Source organism: Mobula hypostoma, chromosome 22 (genome assembly GCF_963921235.1).
Source record: "Mobula hypostoma chromosome 22, sMobHyp1.1, whole genome shotgun sequence".
In the NCBI taxonomy this organism is placed as follows: domain Eukaryota; kingdom Metazoa; phylum Chordata; class Chondrichthyes; order Myliobatiformes; family Myliobatidae; genus Mobula; species Mobula hypostoma.
In genome coordinates, this window is record NC_086118.1 from 51,150,040 (window position 1) to 51,172,720 (window position 22,681).

Sequence of the window (22,681 nt, forward strand, 5' to 3'; positions counted from 1 at the left end):
TGTGTATACGAGGAAATGTGCAGATGCTGGAATTTCAAGCAACACACATAAAAGTTGCTGGTGAACGCAGCAGGCCAGGCAGCATCTCTAGGAAGAGCTACAGTCGACGTTTTGGGCCGAGACCATTCGTCAGGACTAACTGAAAGAAGAGCGAGTAAGAGATTTAATGTGTACCATGTTACTCTTTTTTTCCCTCTTCATTTGGTTTACCTGGCAGTGTAGTGCAGTCTCACACAGAATAATATGGCATCGTTTGATTTATGGAGAGGAATAAACAGTTGACGTTTCGGCTCATGACCTTTCATCAGAACCTGGACCTGGAGAAGGGTCTCAGCATGAAACATTAACTATTTGTTCATTTCCACAGATGCTGCCTGACCTGCTGAGATCCTCCAATATTTCGTGTGTGTTACACAGGATTTCCAGCGTCTGCAGAATCTCTTGTGTGTATGCTTTGATTTATGTCACTTCTCCTGGCAGTTCAGTATGTCTTTTACAAGTTTTATTTCCCTTTTTCCACTATAGTATTCCAAGTTTTGCTTGTTTTGCTTCCCAATGCTCTTGAAGGAAATAACATGCAAAATAACATGAAGGGTCTCGGCTCGAAACGTCAACTGTTTGTTCATTTCCACAGATGTTGCTGTACCTGCTGAGTTCCTCCAGCGTTTTGTGTGTATTGTTTTGATGTGAATAGTTTTCTTTTTATCATTTAGGTGCAAATTGAAAGGAGACATTTTTTATACAGGTTTCCCCCGCCATCCGAAGGTAGAGCGTTCCCATGAAACGGTTCGTAAGCCGGAATGTCGTAAAGCGAAGAAGCAGTTACCATTTATTTATAAGGGAAAAATTTTTGAGCGTTCGCAGACCCAAAAATAACCTACCAAATCATGCCAAATAACATATAAAACCTAAAATAACAGTAACATATAGTAAAAGCTGGAACGATATGATAAATACACAGCCTATATAAAGTAGAAATAATTCTCTACCATCATTGCTGCACTGTTCTCCGTAACGAAAATCTCACGCAAGCACTCTTGGCAGAAAATCTCACGCAAGCGCTCTCGGCAGAAACGCTCTCTCCAGTAACCTTTAAACTATGAAGCTGCCAAATCATGCCAAATAACACATAAAAATACACAGCCGATATAAAGTATAAATAATGTATGTACAGTGTAGTATCACTTACCGGAATTGGGAAGACAGCGCTGAGCATACTGATGATGGTGTGTTAGGCTGAGTTGTCGGAGGTTGGGGTGGTGCAGTGGCCCCCACCCTCCGGGCAGCAAACCGATACTGATCCGCGAAGAATGCAGTGGTCCAGCGGTAGCCAGGAAGCACCCAGCACATCTTTAAGAAAAAAGCCGAAATATACAAGCTAATTAATTAGGTGCCGCCCGGCACGTAAATGTCGGCCCAGATCAGAGGCGATTGTCGATTGCATCGCCTCTGATCTGGGCCGACATTTACGTGCTGGGCGGCACCTAATTAATTAGCTTGTATATTTCGGCTTTTTTCTTAAAGGTGTGCTGCGTGCGTCCCGGCTACTGCTGCATTCTCCGCAACCTGGCTACCGCTGCATTCTCCGCGGCAATGTATCGGTCTGCGGCCCAGAAGTTGGGGTGGTGGGACACTGAGGTGTCATCTCATTGTCGTCTGTTTCCATCAGGGAGGCAGGTCATCTTCTTCTATGTCTGCCTGCCTCAATGTCGAAGGTCGAGGTTCGCCGTCTGCTGTGGCTGATGTGGAAGGCTTGCTTGACTGCTTAGCCTCGCGCATTTTTCTATCATACAGTTCTTTGTAAGCACTCAAACCATCTTGTAAATATGCCCTAAACCGACGTACCCTTTCAAATTTAAAGTCATACTTTATCATTGCAGCAAAAATCTTATGCAGTTGCTTCACGTTCAGTTCCTGGACAACTTCACTTTCGGTCCGTTTGCTTCTGCATTCGGTTTTGATTGTTATCCTTTTCTTTTCCAATTGCATCAGCTCTTCATCTAGCAGTTCTTGGTCATGGGATGCCAAAACCTCTTGAACATCATCTTCGTCAACTTCCACAAGCCAAACTCACTTTGTCCTTACTTCGTTCACCACGCTCGAAACGCTTAATTGCGTCTCGTTTTACGCTACATGTAACACCCTTATGAGCTCTTTTAGGCTTTTCCAATACCTTAGAACTCATCTTGCTAACGGCTGCTCACAGGCACGTGTTTAAGCAATGCCGGTGAGAATACAGTTCCGAATCTGGAGGAGGAGTGGCTGCTCGGGGCGGTGCTGATTTTTTTTCACGCTGCCTTTTTTCGTAACAGTGAAAACACCTTCTGTTAGCGAAAACAGGTAACTAATGTAGGTCTTTCATAACAGATTTCGTAAGGTGAATGTTCGAAAAGCAGGGTACACCTGTATAAGGAATGATTCCTTGAACTCGTTCACACTGTAACTTACTGATCTTAAAGTACTTTAAATTCTAACCTGTTTCAATGATCTCACTTGTAAGGTTCAGACACATGGGAGAATCTAGGGATTCCATTATTAACTGTGTTTCTGAAAATATCAGTATGGATTAGCATTTGATGAAGGGTTCAGTGTTGAGTAATTCTTGTACACAGTCTGTGCTGTAGTATATCGGTGTATTTTATCATCTGGAGGAACTTTAGAGTTAGTAGTTGTAAAACACTTGTTTGGTGAGAAAAACTCTCTATTTTGGCCTGGAGCTTACCGAGAAGAAAAATGAGAGTGCTCCAAAAAATATATATAATTTAAGTGGAGTGCTGTTGAATGACTGAAATTAGGAAAATGATGATAGACTGTTGAATTAGGTACATGTGTTTAGCCTTTCCCAAATTATTTTTGCTGCCACTGGTCGATCTATTTATTTTACCCAGCAGTGGACAACTCACTTTTTCTCAAGTCATGTAAATCATTTTATTTTGCACCTCATCTGTGTTCATAAGCAAGTAACTTAGAGAACTACCAAATTCCTGTTAAATACTCCAGAGCAGGAGTTGGTTAATGATAGGGGTCCATGGTATGAAAAAGGTTGGGAATCCCTGTGAAAAGCCAAGTTTTTCTTTGCCAGTGTGTTGCTCATTTACATGGCTTAGTGTGCTTCTTGCACTGAATCCATGAGATGCTTAAAGTATTTTATTCCAATTTATCTGCAGTGTTACAGCACCAAAGGTAAAGGTCAGAATGGCCATTCACTGCAGTCACAGAGCTTGATGTCTTCACTGATACCAAAGACTTGTCATGTGAAGGTCCTGTCCAGTGTAATCTCAATGACTTCTGGAAAGCTGGCTCATATGTTCATAGTCATAGTCATAATCATACTTTATTGATCCCGGGGGAAATTGGTATTCGTTACAGTTGCACCATAACTAATAAATAGTAATAGAACCATAAATAATTAAATAGTAATATGTAAATTATGGCAGTAAATTATGAAATAAGTCCAGGACCAGCCTATCGGCTCAGGGTGTCTGACCCTCCAAGGGAGGAGTTGTAAAGTTTGATGGCCACAGGCAGGAATGACTTCCTATGACGCTCTGTGTTGCATCTCAGTGGAATGAGTCTCTGGCTGAATGTACTCCTGTGCCCACTCAGTACATTGTGTAGTGGATGGTAGACATTGACCAAGATGGCATGCAACTTAGACAGCATTCTCTTTTCAGACACCACCGTGAGAGAGTCCAGTTCCGTCCCCACAACATCACTGGCCTTAGGAATGAGTTTGTTGATTCTGTTGGTGTCTGCTACCCTCAGCCTGCTGCCCCAGCACACAACAGCAAACATGATAGCACTGGCCACCACAGACTCGTAGAACATCCTCAGCATCGTCCTGCAGATGTTAAAGGACCTCAGTCTCCTCAGGAAATAGAGACGGCGCTGACCCTTCTTGTAGACAGCCCCAGTGTTCTTTGACCAGTCCAGTTTATTGTCAATTTGTATTCCCAGGTATTTGTAATCCTCCACCATGTCCACACTGACCCCCTGGATGGAAACAGGGGTCACCGGTACCTTAGCTCTCCTCAGGTCTACCACCAGCTCCTTAGTCTTTTTCACATTAAGCTGCAGATAATTCTGCTCACACCTTGTGACAAAGTTTCCTATCGTAGCCCTGTACTCAGCCTCATCTCCCTTGCTGATGCATCCGACTATGGCAGAGTCATCGGAAAACTTCTGAAGATGACAAGACTCTGTGCAGTAGTTGAAGTCTGAGGTGTAAATGATGAAGAGAAAGGGAGACAAGACAGTCCCCTGTGGAGCCCCAGTGCTGCTGATCACTCTGTCGGACACACAGTGTTGCAAGCACACGTACTGTGGTCTGCCAGTCAGGTAATCAAGAATCCATGATACCAGGGAAACTTCCACCTGCATCGCTGTCAGCTTCTCCCCCAGCAGAGCAGGGTGAATGGTGTTGAACGCACTGGAGAAGTCAAAAAACATGACCCTCACAGTGCTCGCTGGCTTGTCCAGGTTCAGTAGGAAGTCGATGGCATCCTCAACTCCTAGTCGGGGCTGGTAGAACATAGAACATAGAATAGTACAGCCCAGTACAGGCCCTTTGGCCCACAATGTTGTGCTGACCCTCAGACCTTGCCTCCCATATAAGCCCCCACCTTAGATTCCTCCATATAGCTGTCTATTAGTCTCTTTAACTTCACTAGTGTATCTGCCTCCACCACTGACTCAGGCAGTGCATTCCACGCACCAACCACTCTCTGAGTAAAAAACCTTCCTCTAATATCCCCCTTGAACTTCCCACCCCTTACCTTAAAGCCATGTCCTCTTGTATTGAGCAGTGGTGCCCTGGGGAAGAGGCGCTGGCTATCCACTCTATCTATTCCTCTTATTATCTTGTACACCTCCATCATGTCTCCTCTCATCCTCCTTCTCTCCAAAGTGTAAAGCCTTAGCTCCCTTAATCTCTGATCATAATGCATACTTTCTAAACCAGGCAGCATCCTGGTAAATCTCCTCTGTACCCTTTCCAATGCTTCCACATCCTTCCTATAGTGAGGTGACCAGAACTGGACACAGTACTCCAAGTGTGGCCTAACCAGAGTTTTATAGAGCTGCATCATTACATCGCAACTCTCAAACTCTATCCCTCGACTTATGAAAGCTAACATCCCATAAGCTTTCTTAACTACCCTATCCACTGTGAGGCACTTTCAGAGATCTGTGGACATGTACCCTGAGATCCCTCTGCTCCTCCGCACTACCAAGTATCCTGCCATTTACTTTGTACTCTGCCTTGGAGTTTGTCCTTCCAAAGTATACCACCTCACACTTCTCTGGGTTGAACTCCATCTGCCACTTCTGCATCCTATCAATGTCTCTCTGCAATCTTTGACAATTCTCTACACTATCTACAACACCACCAACCTTTGTGTCGTCTGCAAACTTGCCAACCCACCCTTCTACCCCCACATCCAGGTCGTTAATAAAAATCATGAAAAGTAGAGGTCCCAGAACAGGTAGGCGAACTGGAGGGGATCTAAGTGTGGCCTGACCATGGGCCGGAGCAGCTCCAGAACAAGTCTCTCCAGGGTCTTCATGAAGTTCATTTGGTATCTCTCCTTTACTCCACTGTAATACTAATACATCTGACTTTAGCTTCTCCTTCTCAAATTTCAGGGTGAATGTGATCATATTATAATCAATTGCCCCAAAGAGTTCTTCTCCTTCAAGCTCTCCAATCAATTCTGGTTTATTGCATGACACCTAATCCAGAATAGCTGATCCCCAAGTGGGCTCAACCACAATCTGTTCTAAAAAGCCATCTCATAGGCATTCTACAAATTCCCACTCTTGGGATCCAGCACCAATCTGTTTTTCCCAATCTACCTGCATATTGAAATCCCCTATGACTATTGTAACATTGCCTTTTTGGGAAGTATTTTCCACCTCGTGTTGTAATTTGTAGACCACATCTTCTGTATGGGCGTCTGAATATAACTCTCATCAACGCCTTTTTATCCTTTCAGTTCCTTAGCTCTATCCGCAATGATTCAACATCTTCCAACCCTATGTCACCTCTTTCAAGTGATTTGACTTCATTTTTTTACCAAAAGAGCAATTCTTTTCTGCCATCCTTTCAATACAATGTGTGTCCTTGGACATTAAGCTCCCAGCTAATATCTTCTTTCAACTATGATTCAGTAATGCCTACAACATTATACGTGCCAATCTGTAAGTGTGCTACAAGTTCATAGACCTTATTCTGTGTACTGCACGGATTCAAGTATAACACCTTCAGTCCTGTATTCATCTTTTTCAATTTTGTCCACCTTTTATGTTGCAACTCATCCTGTTGACTGCAATTTTGCCCCATCATCAGCCTCTCCTTGCGGGAAGTCTCAATATATATTGCTTCTGTTTGTAAACCAACTGCTTCATCTTCAGCACTGTTAGTCCAGTTCCCATCGTCCTGACAAATTAGTTTAAACCCACCCGAACAACTTTAGCCAACCTGCTTGCAGGGAGATTGGACCCCCTCGGATAACCTGTCCCTGTTCTACAGGTCGTATCTTCCCCAGAAGTGATCCCAATGATGAATAAATCTGAATCCCTATCCCCTGCACCAGTTCCTCAGCCACACGTTCACCTGTCAAATCATCCTATTCCTACCCTCACTGGCATGTGGCACAGGCAGCCATCCAGAGATGACTACTTTGGAGATCCTGTTTCTTAGCTTTCTACCTAGTTCCCTAAAATCTCTCTTCAGGACCTCCTCATCTTGTCTACCTATATACTACTACTACGTCGACTCAGGCCTAGGGGGCTGGTGTCGGGCCCGATGACAGACTCTCCACTTCTCCCTCTCCCTCATCAGTGTGTGCAGTTAATCTACGTTAGCCATGCCGCTGTCTTCTAGGAGCGTGTTGACCATAGTCTTGGGAAGGTGCCCCGGGTTCATCCTCCCATGCTTGGGCTCCCATATGATGACTAGGCTGGCAGGTAGTTCGGGGTGGCGTAGACAGTGCCCCGCTAGTTGCAGTCTTTTCGCCTCGATTTTACCTGTATCATTGGTGCTAATATGTTCCAAGACTTCTGGCTGCTCACTGACACCCTTGAGAATGCCATGGGCCCGATCTGAGACATCCTTGATTCTGGCACCAGGGAGGCAACATACCATCCGGGTGTCTCTATTGCACCCACAGAACCTCATCTCTTTTCCTCTGACTAAGGAATCTCCTATTAACACTGCAGTCCTCTTCACCTCTCTGCTCTTCTGAGCCACAGCACCGGACTTGGTGCCAGAGACCTGGTCACTGTGGCTGCCCCCTGGTAGCTCGTCCTCTCAATAGTATGTAAAGTTGTATACTTTGAGGGGAACAGCTACTGGCTGTGCATTTCCCTTCCTTCTGACAGTCACCCAGTTACTTATCTACCACTACCCAGGGGTGACTATCTCTCCGTAGCACCTGTCTATCACCTCTTCATACTCCTGTATGAGTCGAAGGTCATCGAGCTGCTGCTTCGTTTCCTTAATACATTCTCTCAGGAGCTGCAACTCAGTGTACCTGGTGCAGATGTCTTTATCTGGGAGACTGGATCTCCCAGACTTCTCACATCCCACACACAACACAAAACACTGCCCCTGGAGCCATTCTCACTAAATTACTATGCCCTAACAGATGGGAAATGAACAAATAAGAACAAAGAGAGAGTAACTTAACAGACAATCCACCTCACCCAAGCCTGATCAGCCAAAACCACTTTAAAGACTGGCACACTCCAAAAGAATGGCCGCTCTGATTGCCCTTTCTAGTGAATCCCTCTTGGTGATTCAGAGAAACTGCTGTGGAACTTTGCCTTTAAAACCTCGATTACCGTCCTGATTAAAGGTGGCTTTCTCAATCCCTGACGTGGATTGTCCAACTCAGAGAAAACTGGCTTGAAGCTCTGGTTTTTAATCTTGAACACGGACCTGACTGAGAGATAGCCATTTTTACATACTGCCTCTTGCTGATTGGTTGCTCCTCAGCTCAGAGAAACTACCACAGAACTCTACCTTTTAAACCTCGATTGCCGCCCTGATTAAAAGGTAGCTCTTTTTACAAATCCCTGATGTGGATTGTCCAACATGCAGTTGTTCAGTGAATTTTCCTGTGATTACAGTACAGATTTTTTCTGAACTTTTCCAGAAGCTTCTTAGTTTTCAGTGGCAGGCATCATGGCACTTGAATCTGGCTACTTTATAGGTTAACTATTATTGCTGGACTTTTTGTTTTTCTGAGTATAAGACAACCATAACTTTCTAAAATTTTCTTTGTTCTCTCAACTCCTCTTTCTTCATTTTCTACTCTGGAGAAACTTAATCAGATGAATATAAGCGATAAGTTTTATGCCTCATTCTTGACTTCTGAAGAACCTCTTTTGATGTAAGTATCAGGATCAACAAATAATGTAAGGTCCTGTCAACATGTAGGTTTGGGAAGGCTTTGAATGCTTTCAAATTTGTTCTAATTCTTTCGATCAGATGCTCCTTTGTTGTAACATGCAAATAAATTAATGCACTTCATCTGTGAAATTGCAAAAATTAGTTGTAGGGTCAGAGAGTCATACAGAATGGCAACTGTCAGCACCTATCTGTATCAACCTCATTTTCCAGCACTTGCCCCATTGAAGTGCTTGTCCAGACAGTTCTTAACTGTTGTCAACTGACACTGCTTCCATCACTGACAGTGCATTCTATGTACACCCCCTCTCTGAGTAAAAAAGCCTCCATTAGATCCCCTCTGCATCTTATGCCTCTTACCTGTATTCTGTGTCCTCTAGTTTTATTTATCTCTGATATAGAGAAAAGTATCTTGTCGTCTCCTTATAATTTTATATAACTCAATTGTCTCTCCTGTAAATCTCCATCACTCTCGAGGAAAATGGGCCTGGTTGCTCGCTCCTCAGTACTGAAGTCCTCTTTTCCAGACAACATCCTGGTTAATCTCTTCTGTGCCCTCTTAGACCTCTGCTGTGTCGCAGAGAACAAGCGGCAGCTGCAAAAGGAGAGAATGAACAACCAAAAGACTCAACTACTAACCATAACCACCACTTACTCTTGTCCACACTGCACCAGAATTTGTGGATCCTGGATCTGCCTCTACAGACACCTGAGGACCCACCAATAGACATCCCACACTATACTCCACTTGAGTGATAGCACTACTAATACTCTCTCCAGTGCTATCCCATTTTTTCCTTATTGTGATGACCAGAACAGTATGCAGTTCTCTAGATGAGGTCTGGCCAATGTTTTATAAATTTGGAGCATAACTACCATGCACTTGTATGCAGTATCCTACCAATTGGAGATTAGTATCCAGTATGTCTTCTAAACCATATTATCTATGTGTGCTACCACTTTCAAAGATTTTTAAACTTGTATGCCAAGTTCCTCAGTACTCCATCTGAACTCATTCATGTCAAAGGTCCTAGCCTCATTGTTATTCTTAAATCGCATTATGGTTATCTTGCGTTTATCGGGATTAAGTTCCATCCACTCTTTCTCAGCCCACTTCTCCAACAGATTGCCCGAAGAAGCTGGTGACAACGAATAACGTGACCAAGGGCGACATCCTCCGGACAGTTCACGAAACAACTTCTTTTACATCTTTTACATTTTTTTTAATTCAAATGTGGTTCTGCTACTGTTGGAACCTGTGATCTATGCTTTGGTGGTGTGTTTTCAGGCCGATTGAGCGACTGAGGGTGTTCGGGGAGATTTTGAGCGAAGTGTGTGTGCTTGAGACCAAGAAGGCCTGGAGATGGGGCATGAGTCCATGATTGACTCCATTTCTCACTGGTCTCGCTGTTTAAAGTGTCGAGGAAATTCAAAATCATCGAGGCGAGCGGGTATTCAGTGCTGTCTACCAGCCTCTCACTCGCTGCTGCCAGAGAGAGGTGTCTGCATGTGATGGTCTCTGTTTCCCTCTTACTTGCTGCGACTGGAGCAAGGCCCCTGCGTTCGAATAGTGTCACTCTCTCCCTCGATGCTGTTGGAGGGTGGTCCTGAGTCTTGGGCAAGGCTTAATCGATACAGTTTGCGGAATAGACTCGACTCCATTTCTCACTGGTCTCGCTGTTTAAAGTGTCGAGGAAATTCAAAATCATGGAGGCGAGCGGGTATTCAGTGCTGTCTACCAGCCCGTCACTTGCTGCTGCCAGAGAGAGGTGTCTGCATGTGATGGTCTCTGTTTCCCTCTTACTTGCTGCGACTGGAGCAAGGCCCCTGCGTTCGAATAGTGTCACTCTCTCCCTCGATGCTGTTGGAGGGTGGTCCTGGGTCTTGGACAAGGCTTAATCGATACAGTTTGTGGATTAGACTCTGTAGTTTATGTTATGATGTGTTTCTGGTTTCTGATTGCTCCTTTTTTTTGTTGCTATTATGTGCAATGTTGGGCAGCCTGCAGATTATGTATGGCACAGTGCTAAATTGAACTGAACTGAGTATGCCTGGACCCTTGGTGTTTTGTATTCTGTATTTTTCACTCATTTTTTGCACTTTTTTTTTGCATGTTTTGGGAGGGTTTGATGTTTTTCTTTGATGTTCCATGATGTTTCTTTGTTTTGTGACTAGCTTTGAGAGGGCGAATCTCAACATTGTATACTGCATACATACTTTGATAATAAATGTACTTTGAACATTGAGATTGTTGTGTTTTAAGATATTTTAATGGGTCTCTGGAATGTATTATTTGCTAATTAGGTTTCCAATTCTTGTTTATCTGCCATCCAAGTAATCAAACGTGCAGTTCTAATGGGCGAAGAGTGACTTTTTTCCCTGAAAATTAAAGGCAGAATGTGACAGTTAAATAACAGGAGAAAGAAGAGTCTGATAAAAGTACACCAAGTAAACTATGTAAAGAGAAAAATTCTGCTGCAGCGAATAAGTTGTAGAATTATGGCAAAGTCCTCCCCACATTAAGCACATTAACAAGGAGTGCTGTCTCAAGAAAGCAGCCTCATCATTAAGTACCCTACCACCTAGGCCATGCTGTCTTCTTGCTACTACCATTGAGCCAGGAGGTGCAGAAGCCTTGGGTCCCACACCGCCAGGTTCAGGAACAGTTATTACCCTACAACCATCAAGCTCCTGAACCGGCGTGAATAACTTCACTCACCACAACTCCAAGCTGATTCCACAGCCTACAGACTTGCTTTCACGGATTCTGTAACTCGTTCTCTGCATTATTTTTTATTTGCACAATTTGTTGTCTTGTGCACATTGGTTGTTTGTCAGTCTTTATGTATCATTTTTCATAAATTCTATTGTATTACTTTATTTTCCTGTAAATGACTGCAAGGAAATAAATCTCAAGGTAGGATATGATGACATAGACACTAAATTTACTTAGACTTTGACTAATTGAATCAAGAATTTCAAGTAAAGTTCAGTTGCTTGTACATACACCGAATATTTAAAAATATTTTGTGAATATTATGTTATGTACTGAATGTGATATATGTACTGTGTTTTGCGCCTTGGGCCTAGAAGAATGATGTTTTGTTTAGCTGTATACATGTGTGCAGTTGAATCATGATCAATTTGAACTAGTTTTCCCAGGAATTATATTGTGTTTTATGACCCAGTGGTATATCACTGCAGGGTTATAATAGATGTCAGAGCTGGATTGAGGGCTTCACATGTGTCTTCAAATCTTAAACCTGTCTCGTGTGAGCTCAGCTCTGAAGCATTGTTATAACCACATGAAAGAACTCCCAAGCCTAATGGCCTTTGATATATTAGGGTATTTTCTGAGAGACTGGGGACTAGTTAAGAACATTCTTTATTGTTGTTGCATGAATCACTCTCTCCCATAAATACTGCTTATTTCAAAAACAACTTGGTATTAATAGCCCAGGACACACTGTAATTTCTGATTTCCGTAAACATTTTCACCCCACATCTGTTTGCAGTAGATTGTCAGCAGTGTTCTGGGTTTGTTGTAGATACCCGCTGTAAGAAATGTAAAGTGTGACACAGCTTCTTAGAACAAGTAGTATTTGTTTCTCATCAAATTTAATTTAAAATGGTTTAATCGTTTTAATTAGGAATAGTTGGCTTCACTGTCTTTAATCATTGGGAAGTTGTTTGGATGAAGGTACGTTTTAACTGATAAGTAAAATATCTGTTTTTGAAGCTGAACTTTACAAATTATTGGATTTAGTTTTTGGAATGTGGGCATCAATGGCAAGGCCAGTATTATTTGCCAATTGCGATGAATTTGCTTCCTTAACCTACTGCAGTCTTGCTGAAGGACTTACACCCAAAGGTGGTAAAGGGGTGGGACAGTAATGTCGCAGTTAGTGTAGCGCTTTACAGCACGAACGATCAGGGTTCACTGTCTGAAAGGAGTTTGTACATTCTCACGGTGACTGCATGGGTTTCCTCCCGGTGTTCCGGTTTCCTCCCACATTCCAAAGACTACGGGTAGTAAGTTGTGGGCATGCTCTGTTGGTGCCGGAAGCTTGGCAACACTTGCGGGCTGCCCCAGCACATCCACGGACTGTGTTGGTCACGGATGCAAATGACTCATTTCACTGTATGTGACAAGTAAAGTTAATCTGATAGTCTTACTTTATAAAAGAATGGTGATGTCTTCCAGGTCAGGATGTCTAGGGACACATAGCACATAATATTCTTTGTGGTAGAGGATAAGCAAAGGCTGTTGAATGTTTTTTTTTGAGCTGGATCTGTTTAATTTGTTAGTTTTATAACCAACCACATCGATTTCTAAGGATCATGTGCTCAAAGTGTTGTGCATTTGTCATCATGAGCAATTGTTCCCAGCTCCGGAACTTCAGGTCTTGTTGTTCCAAATGCTTTTTCCAGAAACTTCCTGATTGTTACTGTACAGGAATTAAAATTGTGTTCAGCCAGACATACATAGACCCAGCACAAAATAGGGCCCTTTGGCCCACCGAGTCTGCCCCTCCCAAAAAGCAATTTATGCCAATCCTACATGGATTGGTTTTGCTTTAATTTTGGTGACACCCTCTCTCACTACTTCCCCTCTGTGATCTCCACTGATCTCTGGGACCCTTTGACCATGTGTTGACCCTTCAAACATGTGCTCACCCAGAGTCACCACCACAGCTGCATGTTCTTCTAGAGAACTTGTCTCCACCACCATCTTGTTCCATGTGTCTTCTTTCTTCTTCAGCCCTGCCTTTTCCACCTGTCACCTCCCAGCTTCTCACTTCATTCCCCTCCCCCTCACTTGACTTCATAGATTCAAGATATATTTATTATCCAGTTATGTATTTGGAATATTACCTTGAGATTTCCCACAGACAGCCATGAAACAAAGAAACACCCAGGAACCCATTCAAAGAAAACTTCAAACACCCAATGCACAAACAAAACAACAAATCGTGCAAATGGCGAAAACGAGTGAAAAAACTCAGAATATAAAACATCAAACCACAGATAAATTGAAATAGTCTAGTTCAGTTTAATTCAGTTCAATTCAATTTAGTGTGGTGACATTCGTTGACTGCTGGCCACAAGGCCCAGTCTGTCCTGATCAAAATCACACAAAATAGCAACCAAAAACAAGGAGAAACCAGAAACACATCATAACATGACTATGAGTCCAATCCACAAACCACATCAATTAAACCTTGCTCAAGACTCCAGCACCATCCTCTATCACCTTCTAACTTGCACTCCTTCCTCACCCTCCGCCTTCTTATTTTCACTTCTTCCCCTCCCTTCCTTTTCCATTCCCAATTAGGGGTCTTGGCACTTAACATTGACATTTATTCCCCTCCATAGATGCTGCCTGGCCTGCTGAGTTCTTTCAGCATTTTGTGTGTGTTAAGGAGAAAAAATGTTCCCCTGTAGTCTATAATTCTCTTGACATAAAGTTCGAATCAAAATCATAATGGATTACTTGTATATTTTGATATAATTAGTATTTGACATCTTTGTTACTGATTTGTCTTAGGTTCGTATTGCTTTGCAGCTGGAAGATGGGTCCAGGCTTCAACATCTCTTTCCATCTGGATTGACGCTGTGGGATCTTCTTCATCACTTTCCTCAGACCAGGTGAATTCTGTTTATTTTGACCACGCTCAACTACAGAAGTGTTTTCCTGCACCTTTATATTTGCTGTGAAGGTTTAATAGTTTCTAACTTGATTTTACGATTCATTCCTCATCCTAGCATTCCTTGTAGTAATGGAGAAAATATCTTGTTTCAAATCATTGTGTTCTTGATTAAAAGTGTATTTCTGTACTTGAACTACCAGATTCTTTCTTAGGATGATAAACATATTGGTAAAAGTATAAATTTTTGTTCAGAATTCCGGGCTGAATTTTAAACTTGGAAGATACCTTTTTTTTTGCCATATTCCATGTTTTACTGACATGTTTTAAATGTATTTAAACATTTTTTAGAGAGGGGTTCCCAACCTTTTTTATGCCATGGACCAATACCACTAAGTAAGGGGACCATGGACCCAGGTTGGGAGCACCTGTTTTAGAGGTAACGTAAAATTCAAAAGGAGTTGTGTCCACTACACCGTATAATTACTACACTTTTTTGACCTCTCCTGCAAGTTGCTGAGTTTTCTGTCTTTTTCTGAGCCACTTTAAACTTTAGTCCTTTTCCTTTTGATGACTCAAAGTGAGATGTCACTGTGTGCTGTGAGAGTCATATAAAGTTCAGAGAGATGTGGATAGCTTCTGTGAATGGGTAAAGCAAATGCAGATGGAATATAATGCGGAAAAATGTAAGTTCATCCACTGGAAGAGAAAATGAGAAGGCAAAGTTTTCTAAATAATAGGAGATTGAAAGATGTTGATGTTGTGAAGAACTTGTACATGTATTACTGAAGATCAACATGCTGGTGAAGCAAGCAACTTGTGTTTATCAGTCTTTATTAGCATGCAGATTGCAGTATTGTTATTTTTGCCTGGAGTTCGTGCACCCTGGGTTGATCATGTTTATTGATTTCTCAAAGCAAACATCGAGAAATTTTATTAAAAAAATTAAAAACGAGGATGTTTTTGTATTACTATGTAGAGGAGGTGCCTGGCCTGAATGTTCTAGCAATTGCTGTTTTATTTTAGTCTGTTGCGCTTTGTTGCAAAAGGATCTGAGTAGGTTAATTACATTGTTTAATCATGTCAGACCTTAACAAGTCTCCATCTGAAATATTGTATGAAGATCTGATCTTCCCCTTCTTCTCCAATTCCCATTCCCGTTTCGACATGGCAGTCCTTGGCCTCCTCTTGTGTCACAATAAGGCCACCATCAGGACGGAGGCACAACACCTTATATTCTAATTTCAACTTCTGGTTTAAAAAAAATGCCCCCCCCCCCTTCTTTTCCCCACTCTGACCTCGTGTGTGTCTCTGAACCTTGTGTGAGGTTCAGTTGACCCTGGAATGGGTTTTTGTGGAGATGTATCAATCGCAACCCCCATCACTGTATTAACATGTTTGGTTGTTCAACATCACCAGTGTACCACTGTGTGGTACGGAAAATGCACTTCAACAGACAGTAGGTCTCTACAGCAGGTCATTAAAACTGCCCAGCGCATCACTGGCAGCAACCTACCCACCATCAAGGACGTATGTATGAATAGGTGCTGGAAAAAGGCCAGCAGTATCTTGAAGGATCGCATCCACTCTGCTTGTGGAGAGTATGCCCCATTCCCAACAGGGAAGAGGCCATGCAGCATCCACACCAGGACTACCAGACAGTTACTTCTCCCAAGCCGTCAGGCTGATCAACACCTCCACCCATTAACCCATCCCACCACCCCATGACATACACATCATCCAATCCTCTCCACAGCTCCTCAGCACCCTTCATCTCCAACCCCCCCCATCTATTGCCACTTTATAGTTACTTGTACATTGTGTTTAATAGGATTGCTTTCATACTTGTATTTATTGAGTTTTCTTATGATTATTGTGTTTTTTTAATGCTGCATCTGATCTGGAGTAACAATCATTTACTTTTCCTTTATACTTGAGTACTGAAGAATAACAATAAACAATCTTGAATCGTGAATCTTGAATTTCAACCGGGAACATTGGATAATCTGCAATGCTGCAGGTATTCCATCTGATGTTAAAAATTTGGGATGCAGAATGCTTAAGTGTAGTTTTAAGAGGAAAAAGTGAATTCAATCACGCACCTTAAAATATGAGATGCAGGAAGTATTCAAGGCCTGTAAGGTTGGTTAGAAGTTATTGAAAAGGAAGTCTTCGAAATCTTATGGTTTTTAACCACATCCTTATCATTAACTTCAAGGGGCTTATTGTGCTTAAGGAGTGATGAAAGCATTGCAGCAGAGAAAATCCATACCCTGTCCCATGTCTGCTAGAGCAGGTAGAAGACAGTTCATTGAAAACACAAAATAGAAAACACATGCAAGCTAAATTTTTTGATATCTATATTCCTTTACTAAATGAAGAAAGGGCAGTGCGGTAGCGTCACACATCAAAGTTGCTGGTGAACGCAGCAGGCCAGGCAGCATCTGTAGGAAGAGGTGCAGTCGACGTTTCAGGCCAAGATCCTTCGTCAGTGCGGTAGCGTAGTGGTTAGTGCTTTATAGTACCAGCAACCCAGGTTCAATTCTGGGTGCTACCTGTAAGGAGTTTGTACATTCACCCATGACCGCATGAGTTTCCTCCAGGTGCTCCAGTTTCCTCCCAGAGTCTAAAGATGTACTGGTTGGTAGGCTAATTGATCACTGTGACTTGTTCCATGATTAGGCTAGAGTTAAATCAAGGGTTTCCGGGTGGCACAGCTCAAAGGGCTGGAAGAGCCTTCTCCATGCTGTATCTTAGTAAATAAATAAAGTAGGCAAAGTATCCCTGTAGTACACACTAATGCTTTTCCAACTTTAGCAAATCTTTGTGAGGTAGTTGTTTTTTTGTGCGTATCAGTGTTATATACCTTCACCCAGCAGTTCAACCAGGAGCAGTACTTTGTAATACTGGCTGCTTCTGGAATGTAGATGATTAGTTATATAAGATCAGAATAGAAGGATTTTGGAGACAGCTATTTTAACTACTTTGTTAGCAGAAGCATACATATTAAAGTGTGGCTGTAATAGGCCCAATTTACTTCAATTCTCATTTTTCAGTTTGGAGGAAGAAAGTTTAGTGAACTTTAATTTCATGTTCTTTAGAATGAATTACATTGTAAAGTTACTTTGCATAGGTGTGCCTCTAAAATAACCAGAACAGTTAAATGGAAACTTATCTGGATCTTGAAAAGATTCACTTTCTCATATAGAAATTAATAAGTACTATTTGAGTTAAGAGTAAAAAGTTTTTTTTATTCCGGCATATTCTATGCCAAAGGCTTTTTTCTACATTCAAGATCAGTATAAAGTGTTTCATTTCCTTGCACTGCCATCTGATCTTAGCAAGTTTCGTCGTCTCAAATGAATCAGAATATCACTGACATATGTCATGAAGTTTGCATAATGTAATACATATAAAACTATAAATTACAGTAAGAAATATTTATATATAAATAATTAATTAAGTAGTGCAAAAAGAAAGCACAGATAGTGAGGTATTGTTCATGGGTGGGCTCAAAGTCCGTTCAGAAATCTGATGGCAGAGAGGAAGAAGCTGTTCCTAAAATGTTGGGTATGTGTCTTCCATCTCCTGTCGCTCCTCTCTGATGATAGCAATAAGAAAAGGGCATGTCATGGGTGATGGGGGTCTTTAATGATGATGAATGAACAAGAGAAATACAGGATGGATGGGTAGATACCTTATTGACCCCAAAGGAAATTGCAGTGTCACAGTAGCATTACAAGTTCACAGATATACAATATTAGAAGAGAAGTAAGAAGAATAAATAAAAATAAGTTATTTTAAACAGTCTAACAGCAGGGGGGGATCATTACTTCCCTGGCTATATGTTAACTCATTATAGAGCCTTATGATCGAGGGTAAGAATAACCTTATTAGGTGCTCTTTGGAGCGGTGCAGTTGTCTTGGTCTTTTACTGAAAGTAGTGCAGAGAAGGAGAAAAATAAACTATTTTATAGATTCTACTTTGGGTTTAAATTGAAAACTGTAATTTAAGTTTGATGCTGGTGACATGATTATTGATTGAGGTTAATATTGATTAATTGTAGCTGTGAGTTTGTAGTTTGACTATTTGCTTGTACAGTATGCAGCATTTGTGGCTTGGGGCTACTTTCCTGCTTTGTGAGGGACAGAGGTACATTTATCATGTTTATTCAGGACATAAAATTTTGGTGAATTGAGTAGACAAAAATGGCAAGCATGCTTAAAAATTCTATTCCATGACAGAAAGCTGTAGATTAAAGATGGCAAGTTTCTAGTTAACAATATACATGCAGTGACCACTTTATTATGTACACCTGCTTGTTAATGTAAATATCTTGTCAGCCCATCATGTGGCAGCAACTCAATACATAAAAGCGAACAGACATGGTCAAGAGGTTCAGTTGTTGTTCAGACCAAACATCAGAATAAGTGTTGGCGTCAGATGGGATGGTTGGAGTATCTCAGAAACTGCTGATCTCCTGGATTTTCATGCACAACAGTCTCTAGATTTTAACGAGAATGGTGCAAAAAGAAACCACTGAGCAGCACTTTGTGGGCGAAAACACCTTGTTAATGAGAGAAGTCAGAGGAGAATGGCCAGACTGGTTCACACTGATTGGAAGTGACAGTAACTCAGATAATCAAGTGTTACAACAGTGGTGTGCAGAAGAGCATCTCTGAATGCACAACACATCAAACCTTGAAGTGGATGGGCTACAGCAGCAGAAGACCATGAAGATAATAAAGTGGCCACTGTGTGTATTTACTATTGGTGTGTATTGTGCCTATTTTTCCATTCAATAAAGGAAGATATACTGTATGTCAAAAATGTTAGTTTCCACCTGTTTTCAATTTAATGCTTTATGAACAGGGTTTCAAGAATTTAATAATATGGCATTGCCAGCTGTCTAATTCTTTTTCGGTTTGGATATCCTTTTAAAATTCCTTATTTTGAATCAAAATAATGAACTGTGTACTGTATTAAAGATTTAAAACTTCGTGCACTCCGTGAAGTTCTTCTGGAAAAGAAGTAATGAAAAGGCAGATAATTTTTACAACCGGTGGAACCAAGCTAGTAAAAGACATTTTTGTCTTTCATCATTGTCGAGGTTCACTTGCATTGAGTTACTACCGCTTTGGGTAGATTGCTAGATAACCGAACTCTGATCCAATTTGCTAATTTTCTTCGAGATTGTGAACCCAATATTCAACAACATGTAGAGGAACTCTGAAAATTATGTCGTGATGACAAGTACCATACCAATACTTTTTATGGTGTTGATATGATATTGACACTGGTCTTGATTAGCATCTAGTTTCAGATGTCAACAGCTTGGTGTCTATTTGTAGCACAATTGGAGCTATATTTCATCCTGAAGCTGACACTATGCTTGGTAGCTTAACTTTAAAACTTCAAAGGAACTCAGTAAGCATAAACCTACTAAAATCAAAAAACTAACACACACAAAATGCTGGAGGAATTCAGCAATTTGGGCAACATCTATGGAGAAGCATATACAGTTGACATTTTGGGTGAAGACCCTTCAGCAATACTAGAAAAGAAGAGGAAGCAACCAGAATTTAAAAAAAAAGATGGGAGGGTGGAGGAGTACAAGCTGGAAGATGAGACCAGGAGATCAAGTGAGAAGCTGGGAGGGGGTATGTGGAAAGACTGAAGAAAAAGGAATCTGATAGAAGAAAGGGGGATAGGCAAGTGAGGAGAAGGGGAATGGACAGAAAGAGAAGGAGAGGAGAGAAAAATTACTAGAAGTTAGAGAAGTCATTGTTCATGACATCAGATTGGAGGCTACCCAGACAGAATATGAGTTATTGTTCTTCCAACCTGAGTGTAGCCTCTTCATGGTAGAGAAGGATTAAGTGAAAGTGGGTGGAAAGAATAGAAAAATTAAAATATTTTATGAACGTTCATGATGGATAGAAATTGGAATGGTCAGAGGCCATATGTAGGAATCTGGATAAATTGTGACCTACGGAGAGGGGAAACAAATCCTTTTCTTTTCAAATCTTATTATTATATTATTCAAAAATAACACGAGTACATCGAAGTAAACAACCCTTACAATGTCTCAAGGAAAAAAAACATTATTTTAAGGATTGAAAAATTTTTGGTGATAATAAAAAAACCCTACTAAGCAGGAAAAGTGGGGGGAAAAAACCCATTAGGTGTACAACCCGGAGCCATGCGTCATACAAAAAGCTTCTAAAGATAAACATCAAACCGCCAGCAAGAAAAAAATATGTACCAAAAATTTATAATTAGATCGTGGAGGAAATCTATCAATTAATTCAAATGATAATAATGAGCAAATGAACCCCATCTTTTCTCAAAATCAAATAAAGGTTCAAAGGTTTGACTTCTAATTTTCTCCAAATTAAGACATAGCATCACTTGAGAGAACCATTGTGACAAAGTGGGAGCTGATGTATCCTTCCACTTCAACAAAATGGCCCTCCTAGCTATCAAATGTAACAAATGCAATAACTTGTTGGTCAGACACAGAGATACCACAGATACTTTGAGGAATTATTCCAAAGATTAATTTGTTAGGTTGTAAATTAATTTCAAGTGCTTTAGAAATTGTCGAAAAAACTGACTTCCAGAACTGTTCCAGTATAGAACAAGACCAAAACATGTGTGTCAGTGATAGCTGTCTCAGTTTTACATCTATCACCATAACTACATAACTATCAACATTAGGAAATATTTTAGAGAGTCTCTCCTTCGTCAAATGGTAACAATGTACAATTTTAAATTGAATCAGTGAATGATTAGCACAGATCGAAGAAGAGTTAACCAACTTCAGAATCCATGTCCAATCCTCCGTCATAAAAGTCAAATTGAGTTCCTTTTCCCAACCTTGTTTAATCTTAAATAAAGGATCCCATTGTAACAATAAATTATAAATTCTTCCAATAGAACCCTTCGTTGAAGGGTTCATACTCATAATAGTATCTAACAGGTCAGCCTCCAATATATAAGGAAAATTACTTAAATATTTTTGTAAGAAATGTCTAACTTGAGGGGAAACAAATCCAATGCACAAGGTGACTCCCAGCAATAGCAGTCATCTTGGAGATGAAGTTTGAGGAAGAAGTTTGTTGAACTCCAATTTTGTTTTGAACTTGGTGGAATGAAATGGAGGCCCCTTCTGTGGGATTGCAGACTCAGTAAGGAGAAGGTCAGAAAGTCATAGTCATACTTTATTGATCCCGGGGGAAATTGGTTTTCGTTACAGTTGCACCATAACTAATAAATAGTAATAAAACCATAAATAGTTAAATAGTAATATGTAATTATGTAAATTGTGCCAGGAAATAAGTCCAGGACCAGCCTATTGGCTCAGGGTGTCTGACCCTCCAAGGGAGGAGTTGTAAAGTTTGATGGCCACAGGCAGGAATGACTTCCTATGACGCTCTGTGTTGCATTTCGGTGGAATGAGTCTCTGGCTGAATGTACTCCTGTGCCCAACCAGTACATTATGTAGGGGATGGGAGACATTGCCCAAGATGGCATGCAACTTGGACAGCATCCTCTTTTCAGACACCACCATCAGAGAGTCCATTTCCATCCCCACAACATCACTGGCCTTACGAATGAGTTTGTTGATTCTGTTGGTGTCTGCTACCCTCAGTCTGCTGCCCCAGCACACAACAGCAAACATGATAGCACTGGCCACCACAGACCCGTAGAACATCCTCAGCATCGTCTGGCAGATGTTAAAGGACCTCAGTGTCCTCAGGAAATAGAGACGGCTCTGACCCTTCTTGTAGACAGCCTCAATGTTCTTTGACCAGTCCAGTTTATTGTCAATTCGTATCCCCAGGTATTTGTAATCCTCCACCATGTCCACACTGACCCCCTGGATGGAAACAGGGGTCACCGGTACCTTAGCTCTCCTGAGGTCTACCACCAGCTCCTTAGTCTTTTTCACATTAAGCTGCAGATAATTCTGCTCACACCATGTGACAAAGTTTCCTACCGTAGCCCTGTACTCAGCCTCATCTCCCTTGCTGATGCATCCAACTGTGGCAGAGTCATCTGAAAACTTCTGAAGATGACAAGACTCTGTGCAGTAGTTGTAAATGGTGAAGGGAAAGGGAGACAAGGCAGGAGACAAAGAAAAGTGAAAATATGGAAAAAAATATAAGAACAGACTTATGCGATCAAGGGAACCAGGCAACTGAGAAGAGAGATCTGGGCTCTTACTGAGCATGTTAAGTCAATCATTTAATTCCATATGCTTCTTCTGCTGCTTTCAGTTTTCTTGTTGTCCAGAGAAGTGGTAGCCTGTTAAAGTGGAATTTACTAGAGAAGATTCAGTGTCAGTTGTACAGTGAATCAGTGTGATTTGTAATGCAAATTATGCCTGTGGTAGTCTTGCAAAATGTCCGAGAGCTTGCCCATTTTTTTCCCCAAGGGTATAGAGGAGGAACGATTTTATTGCTTTTTTTGTTTCTTTGTTCCTTTCGGAATTTTAACTAAGCTATTGTTTCTTAGAATATTGAGTTTTTTTTTGTTTGGGAGTTGTCTTGATAGAAATGAAAAGGAAAAAGAAATAATGAAGAAAAAATATACAACCTTTTTTGTACATTTCTCAGT

General features: G+C 41.3%; 1 protein-coding gene across 1 annotated transcript in view; it reads left to right on the forward strand.

Annotated features, from left to right (window-relative positions):
* Positions 1–22,681, forward strand: part of aspscr1 (ASPSCR1 tether for SLC2A4, UBX domain containing) — a 313,012-nt gene that overhangs the window by 45,906 nt on the left and 244,425 nt on the right. Inside the window, exon 4 of the mRNA XM_063030554.1 lies at positions 13,959–14,059. Coding sequence (XP_062886624.1) covers positions 13,959–14,059 — 101 coding nt within the window. The remainder of the gene's footprint in view (positions 1–13,958; positions 14,060–22,681) is intronic.